Source organism: Zingiber officinale, chromosome 10B (assembly GCF_018446385.1).
Source record: "Zingiber officinale cultivar Zhangliang chromosome 10B, Zo_v1.1, whole genome shotgun sequence".
NCBI classification, from domain to species: Eukaryota; Viridiplantae; Streptophyta; class Magnoliopsida; order Zingiberales; family Zingiberaceae; genus Zingiber; species Zingiber officinale.
The window spans coordinates 76,671,664-76,679,643 of NC_056005.1; the positions used below are offsets into that span (position 1 = coordinate 76,671,664).

Sequence of the window (7,980 nt, forward strand, 5' to 3'; positions counted from 1 at the left end):
TTTAACACACGGTAAGCATCCCTGGTTGTTTCCATTAGTAAGCTACTAGGGTAGGATTGTATGTGTTGTTTTGGATTAGTGATCTCTATTTCTTGGTGGACAGCAAGTGATCAGGGCAGAGAGGTAGATTCCAGTAGTGTTTCCTTCATGGTGTAATTTGATCATTTAGTAGTTGATTATGCTTAGATTTATTTGTTTAGATTAATCTAAGGGGATGATAGGGTTAAAGCGAATAACCCTAATCAATGGTTGGATTTATTTTAGGTTTGGAAATTTTTATTTAGCTATATAGCTAAATACATTATCTGTTTGATATCACAGGACTTTGACTCGAGATAGTGTCTCGACGAGGGATCTATTTCAGATACGATCCTTTCTATTGGATGCGGGTACCTTGACTTATCTTTTAGATTTGTCATTTGATGTGTATAGTAGTTTTTAACTAATAGTAATGATTATGTTTTATATCTGCATCGGTATGTCATTATCCATTACCTGCGCATGCTTGATTGTTTACTATTAGCATTCATGTTTATATCCATCAGATTACTTGTGATCATAGAGGTAATGACATACCATGCCTTTTGATATACCAGACTAGGTTTTTATATCATACCTGACTTGTGTACCCTAGATCTTCGGATTTGACCCATTGATGTTATTGTACACATTTTATATATATATGGATAGGTTCAGGATATTGCCATGCTTAGTATCATGCATCATCTCACATGATTATATGTTGTGCGATAGTCGACTCCATTATTGTTGAGCACATCGCCTGTTACATGGATCTGCACACACCACCACTCATGGGTTAATGGTATATCAGGCAGGGTGAGTGGCAGTTTGCTCTGTCAGTGCTCCGCTAGTCCACTCATGGGTAGCGTGACGTAGCGTGGTAGCACGTCAGGGATCCCTCTTCTGGATTGTCTCAGAGAGATGCAAACATTGAGCTCCCCCACTTATGATTTGGGGTAAGAGGATAGGTGTACTCCGACAGCATCCCGTCCACTTGGTCACTCATCAGGAGCAGTGACGGCAGAGTGCACGGTTGTTACAATCCTACCCACTCGATCTCACCATCGTGTGTGAGACGGCTGACTGGAGAGTAAGGGTGACCAGGACATGTCATTGTCATCATACGCATTGATGCATTTATTGTTTGTGTTTGCTGCATTTGGATGGATGCATATGATTGACATGCATACAAGATTTATGACACTCTCGGTCTGACGATCTTGTGATCCCTACTAGGTTCCGGTTAGTACAGGTTGCTCCTGTTTATTTCAGTTGCATTTATCATTCTTATATCAGGAGACTGTACGCATGATTAGTGCTAGTTGTTATTTTCTTACTATGCATGTCAATATTACCCGCTGAGGAGTTGACTCACCCCGTGGTTATTATTATATTTCAAGTTGAGGCTATCCGAAGGAGTTCCAGTCGCTAGTCCCCTGTAGGTCGCGAGGATCGCGATGTGTTTTATCTTTTGGGTTTTCTTATTGTACTTTGATGTGTTGTTTCGGTCTTTTGGTTTTCTTATGATGATATATATATAAACGATGTGTAGACTTGTTCTGGTTTTGACACTTGAATATTGTATGGTTTTGTTTTCTTTTGTCGATGAGTTTTATTTGGATGTGTTTTTGCTACATGCCTTCCTGGATGACAGAAGACACTATAAGAAAAACTCTCATAGACATCGGTGGAACAACAACGGTTTTAAGCAAAAACCGATGTCTTTGAGTATTTTACACCAATATTTCTAAAAACCAGTGTCTATGAGCGCAGATTTTCGCTCATAGACATCGATTTTTTAGACGATGTCTATGAGCACCTTTTTTTCGTTAATAGACACCAATTTTAACAGTAGTTTTTAAAACCCGGTGTCTATGAACCAAAATAAAATAATATATTTTTTTCCACCAATACTTAGCCAAAATTTACAACACTTCACTCTTCCCTTCAAACCTAAACCTATATCGCGCCGTCCACTGTATACCGTCGCGACGCCACCACTACTTTCCTCCTCACTGCTAGCCGTCTGACCATCTCTCTCAGCCTCATCTCCCTCTTCCTCTTCCTAGATCGACGCCCCTTCTCTTAGCCTTATTCTTTTGTGTTTGATTATAAATGATCCCAATTCCAGCCCACCGCTCGTCGCGGATTTTAGTTGTCTCACCCTCAGCTCTTGTTATTTCGGCGTCAAGAACTCATTCATCGGGGTAAATCTTCCTCCTCCACGCTCCTATCGTTGTTCGTCGTGATGTTTTCGGTAGATTGTTTCATTTGCCCTACTGATCTCGATTTAGGGTTTCGATCGGAACTTGTAGGACAGGCTTCGTGCCGTCGTTAAGAATACACTAAGAAATTTGTCCTTGATAGATTTTGATTTTTGTTCCATTTTCCCTCTACGAGGCGTCGAACCAGGAGTGGTTGTCGTCGTTGCTGCGAGGTAAGTATGTCGAGCAAGTTCCGCTGCAACTTTTTACTGATTGAGATAAGTATATCATTGTTAACAGCGAAAGGTGAAATCAGTATAAAGGCCAGAGGTTAGACTCATGGAGTGTGATAATGCATGAGTATAGGATAAAACCTTTATTTGTTAGTTGTCTTTGGGCTTGCCATAGATTGCCATCTTAAATTAATACAAATGCATGCCTGCTTTACTTTGGGAATGTTTCCAGATAAAATCTTGTCTTTCTAACTCGCTTAATTTATTCTTCATGGGGGAAAAAAATGGAAGAAGGAATCACTTTTGGTTAGGTTGTAATTGGGCTATGAAGCCAATCACTTATATCTTATGGTTACAGTTTCTTCTTTGAAGATAAAAACATTGCATTATAATCTTTATTTCTAAGAAATTTTTTAGTAGTACTTTAAACAAGTCTTCAGTATTTATAGTATGACTACCATCATTTGTTCTTCTAGCTGCTACCAGTGTAGCCACTTCATATGATTTGCTAACTTAATATCTAAAGTGCGCTTTATTTTTTGAGCTCGGGGTATAGTCAGAACTGCCAATCGGACGCGCAGAGAGTTTTTATTTATTGGCTGGCATAATGAAGGATCACTGCATCTGGAATTGAGTCTTTCTTAAGCACGTGGCAAAGTTATAATGTCTTGGCTTCTAAATGTAACTCTTACTTTTCTGATTTTCAGTTTATTAATTGCATTTTCTAGTCTCATTCGCATGACATAGGACTGTATAACCTGTATGCTCGATGTTCAGGTTTTTCTAATTCTCTCCTTTCCATATATTTTCTATGGAAAATTTGTCAGACAAAATCATAGTTTTCCTTTTAGACCAATCAATTTTATGAGATAACTGCTGATATTTTCAAGTTGATGAAATACTACTTGATATTTTTTTTAATTGCATCTCATTTTCAGTTGACATGTAATACTCTTGTTAACAGAACTGGATCTTGTGCCTACGAACTGAGTAGTGCCCCTGAGAATTTTGAATTGTATGATTTAACAACTATAGTTTTTATTGTTAAATATAGTTGTGGTTGACAACATTGATCAGTAGAAAATACACTTAGTTGCAAAAGGCTTCATCTAGACATTTTGTGAGGATTATTTGGGATATTTTCTCTCGTTGATGGAATTAATTTATTTTACTTAAAACTATTTTTCATGATCACTGGATTCTCTTTGGTATTATTCATGATTACCAGATAGATTTCATAAACATCGTACTAGGGTGTATACAGAGAAATCACTAGGGTATGTTCCAATTTAAGAAAGTTATCTATGCTGTCAAACAAATTTTTAGAGCATGGTTTAAAAAATCGCAAGGTTACTAAATTGATAATCAAATCTTTATTGAGTACAACTTGACAAACTAAGCACCATCAATGTCTATGCTCCATTATGTTCTAGCTTGATGGAGAGAAGTAGAATAAATAGTTATAGACTTCAATATTCATCCCAAATTGCCTATCTGTTATTTTATGTATGGGATTTGTATCTGATGTAATTTTACTCTTGGTATTAATAATATAATCCCTTATTCTTAGCTGAGTTTCAATTGTTAGAGATGAGTAGCTTTTGTTGTTTGGTGCAGATGTTCAATACAGTTTATGTAAATACTAACTTGACGCGGTTGTTTCTTTCTTGTTGGTTAGCATACCAAGTTTGTTAGCACCTAGCCCATGCCCTGTGCTTTTACTAGTCTTGCTTTTGCTGATCAAATTACTGGGTCTCTTGGTACAGTCAACTCTTAATGGTTCAACATCTAATCTTGCGGACTCCTCAGGCCGACCCTATACCATATTGTTTTCTGGTCAGTCTGCGGCGGTGCCTAGGTTCCATCCTTTTGGTTAGACATTCCTACATAAACTTTATTAACATATTCATGTGAAATTTTGCTTGTATGTGGAATTTTGATTACGGTTTGTAAAAAAATAGGTGGTCTTCAAGGATTGCATAATATTCATGGAAGCTTCAACCTGCCAAATGTGCCTAGTTCGCTTGCATCCAGAGAGGCCGCAATGGGTGTTGTACCATCAGGTGGTGTTCAGCAACTAGGAGGAAGCATTCCTAGTGGACGGTTCTCATCAAACAATCTTTTGGTTGCATTATCTCAGGTCTGGCATGAGTTTATTTCCACATTACTTCACTGCATCATATGGTCCTTTGAATGTGTTTTATAGTATTGATTCTGGATTTTTTTTCATGCAGATGCCTCATGGCTCTGGTGTCACAAATAGAGTGGGTATTAATGTTGTTGGAAATCATGCTTTTAGTAGTAGTAATATTAATGGAGTCACTAGGTCAATAACTGGTATTTCCTCAAGTTCAGCTTCTGGGAATCATAGTTCTGTTCCTAGTTTGGGAGTTTCTCCAGTATTGGGTAATGTAGGGCCAAGACTTACAAGCTCTATAGGCAACATTGTTAGCAGTGGTAACATGGGAAGAAGCATCAGTTCTGGAGGATTATCTGTGCCCAGTTTAGCTTCACGGGTAAACTTAGCTACTAATAATGGGTCAGGGAGTCTCAATGTACAAGGAACCAACAGATTAATCAATAGCATGCTTCAACAGGGTAGTTTTCTTGCTTTCCTTGAAGCTCTTCAATTTCTGTTTGCATATTAATTTAATCTTGGCGCAAGTGTCTAATTACTTCCTTTTTTCTGAAAGGACAAACTTCTCAGTAATTTTAATAAGACATTTTGCAGAAAAGTCTATTCCTAATATAAAATCTGTTGTTACTATGGAGCCTAGAATCTGTCTGTCAGTACCTCCCTGGGTGCTTTTGGTATTCTTATTTTAAAAGCGCCTTCTAATATTTTACAGGTGATTTTTATGAATAGTGGGCCACGTATACTGATCAAGTGTGCTGCCTATATGGTGGAAAAATGTTGCAATTCATTCAAAGTTCAAACCCATTTAGGTTGAAATAAAAAAAAAATCTAATTGGATTCACTTATCTTCCTAGAAAGGACTTAATGAAATGGCTACTATGATTATTTTTCTTCTTTTAGAGATGGCTAATTATTGTGATTGTGGAACACTAAACTAAGTTTTTGATTTGGTTAAATGTAACTTACAAGTGGTAAACATTTGTTGTTTAAGTGATAGACAGCAATTTGAGATTAAATCAGTAGAGATTTTTAGATCAATTTTGATTTATTGTAGGATGAATCCAAGTTAATTTTAGGTTTAGGTTAATCTTAATTGTGCTTTAATCTTATTTGAGCCTTTTCTCATGATTTGGTTTGATTTTGATATTATTAAATTACCTTTTTGTCTTATGAATATAAGTTTCACTGTGAGTTGAGCTAGATTGCTTTTGTTATTTTGGTGACATTTCATTGTGGTTGAGCTATATTGATGTTACTATATTCACATCCAATGGCCCTTGAATTGTGATCTTGTTTGTATATCCACCCTGTTTGTGATTAAATTTCAAATGGCATGCATTGTCTATAGGAAGAGAATTGAACCATATTGACAAAATGTTTTTGATTTATTTTTCTCTTTTAGCTTTTTGATGTTGTGAAAACAGGATGTGAATCACATATCCTTTTTAGACTTGAACATCTTGATATCAGTGATATAGGATCTTATATATAAAAAAAAACTACTGTTTATCTGATTTAGTTTGTATTGTCAAGGTACTCTGGTATGCTTGAAAAGGAGGTAAAGAACCCACATATTCCATATAGGTTCTATCAGCTTTGGGAGATGTGATCTCTGCTCTTGCCTCCAAGAACCCACATATTCCATATAGGTTCCTTCTAATGCTCATAGTCATTTGAATGAATTATTGTCAAATAGAGGTACACCAATGTATTTGTTTTCTCGCTACTATTTATGTCCTTATGTCTCATTTTGCTAGATTTTTGTGGAGGGAGTGTTAATATTCATCAAATCTTAACCATCTGACGCATGCATGTCATATGCTTTAATGCACTGCCAGAATTATCCACCTTAAAATTGAGTTAGACAAAATGGTTCACCATTATCATCTGATCAATAACTGAAAGTGGCGTTACTAAAGTTCTAGTGTTATTTGCATACACACACACATATTGTTAATATGGGCAGGCCATTGGCCTTCACTTAAAAAAATATTGGAATAAGTGCATCTGTGCATCTCACATAATAAAACAATCAATTTAAACAATTGCTTTATGATTAAGTATGCAAATTGCTACTCTCCATTCTACAAATCAAAGTGCAAGCATGGACACACATATGTAAATGCCATAAATTTTTTCTCATCAATGCTATATTGAGAACCAGATCAATTACAACATATAGAAATTTCTCTGATATGCTAGCTAAAGGGTCTCAGGCATTCCCCTTTCTGATATTATGCTAGTTGGTGAGAGATTGAGCAGGATTCATTTGAAATGCACTCTACAGGGACTGGATTGGTCTTACTTCATCATTTGAATTTGCAAATTTAGCTGGTTTAGTAGAGAAGATCATGTGAACTCCTGGATCTTCTTGGATGCAAGAACTCTCATGAATCAATGAGTTGTTGATGCTCTGAACATCGCTATTCACACTTGTGCTAATGGAGGGGACTTCAGTAATTGCCATTTTAGGTGCATCCATGAGAGCTTTGTCTTTGACCTTGCTTCCTGCACTTTAACAGATTATTTCAAATGTGCAAATCAAAGAAGCTGAGCAAACAAGTAAAAATTACCAGCAAAAGGTTACTTATCTCATCTTCAATCTCTATTTGAGTAGAATTTACAGCATCTTTAATTTCCCTTATGTAAGCAACAAACTGCTTTATATCCATATTGACTATTTTATTCTATTCAGGTAAGAGAACTGGAGAATCAATTAAATGGTGAAAGGACAACCAAGAAGGATGTTGCAAAGTTCCCAAAGCCTCCAGTGACTCCTTTAAGATGGAGGCCTTCTTTACAAAGAATTACCAATAAGTTGTCACTCTCAGGACATCAAACAAGCAGAGGTGCCTATCCAGTAATAGATAAAGAAAATTATCTATTAACAAATAAAACTACTGGGGAAGATTTAGTTAAATCTCTGCATAGAGCAAGAAGGATAACGTTGGCACCAGTAAGAAACATATTTGTGTACTATCTATTACCTTTTGATGTTGTAAGAAGAATAGTTATGTGTAATTTGTGGATACTGACTTGATGTGCACAATATCTATTATCTTTTTATGTTGTAAGAAGAATATTTATGTGTTGGTTATATGGATATTGACTTGGTGTGTTTAGATACATCGGTACATTTTTATTTGTGATTTTGTTAGTGAATTAATAATATTAACTTAATTTTATGATTTGCTTGGTGATAATATTTGTTTTTCACTATTTTGAAAATCGGATTTGTGTCATTAAACAATATTGATATTACATCGGTTTTCCACCGCTGCAAAACCGGTGTCATTAACTAATATTACATCGGTCGTATAACGCTGCCAAAACTGGTGTTATTAACATATAATATTACATCGGTTTTACACTCGATGTCGTTAAG

At 36.0% G+C, this 7,980-nt stretch overlaps 1 protein-coding gene across 6 annotated transcripts; it reads left to right on the forward strand.

Annotated features, from left to right (window-relative positions):
• Positions 1-307: 307 nt before the first annotated feature.
• On the forward strand, positions 308-7,583 carry LOC122030306 (probable NOT transcription complex subunit VIP2). Of its 6 annotated transcripts, XM_042589500.1 has the most exons (7): positions 1,885-3,139; positions 4,225-4,330; positions 4,420-4,598; positions 4,693-5,056; positions 6,129-6,244; positions 6,883-7,177; positions 7,291-7,577. In XM_042589500.1, exons 1-5 carry the CDS (start codon positions 3,122-3,124, stop codon positions 6,155-6,157), a joined length of 696 nt encoding a protein of 231 aa, XP_042445434.1. In that variant the 5' UTR covers positions 1,885-3,121; the 3' UTR covers positions 6,158-6,244; positions 6,883-7,177; positions 7,291-7,577. The 6 variants fall into 6 exon arrangements, with proteins under 6 accessions (XP_042445432.1, XP_042445431.1, XP_042445434.1 ...); XM_042589497.1 differs by adding an exon at positions 372-389 and having other exon boundaries at positions 3,015-3,139; positions 4,693-7,177; positions 7,291-7,583; XM_042589496.1 differs by having other exon boundaries at positions 1,885-2,458; positions 3,015-3,139; positions 4,693-7,177; positions 7,291-7,583.
• The last annotated feature ends 397 nt before the right edge of the window (positions 7,584-7,980 follow it).

What these genes read in the sequence shown, in the direction of transcription:
- LOC122030306 (XM_042589497.1), top strand. An exon ending in GCCTAGGTTCCATCCTTTTG is followed by an intron (nt 4,331 to 4,419) that starts GTTAGACATTCC and finishes GTAAAAAAATAG; the next exon opens with GTGGTCTTCAAGGATTGCAT. An exon ending in TTTTGGTTGCATTATCTCAG is followed by an intron (nt 4,599 to 4,692) that starts GTCTGGCATGAG and finishes TTTTTCATGCAG; the next exon opens with ATGCCTCATGGCTCTGGTGT.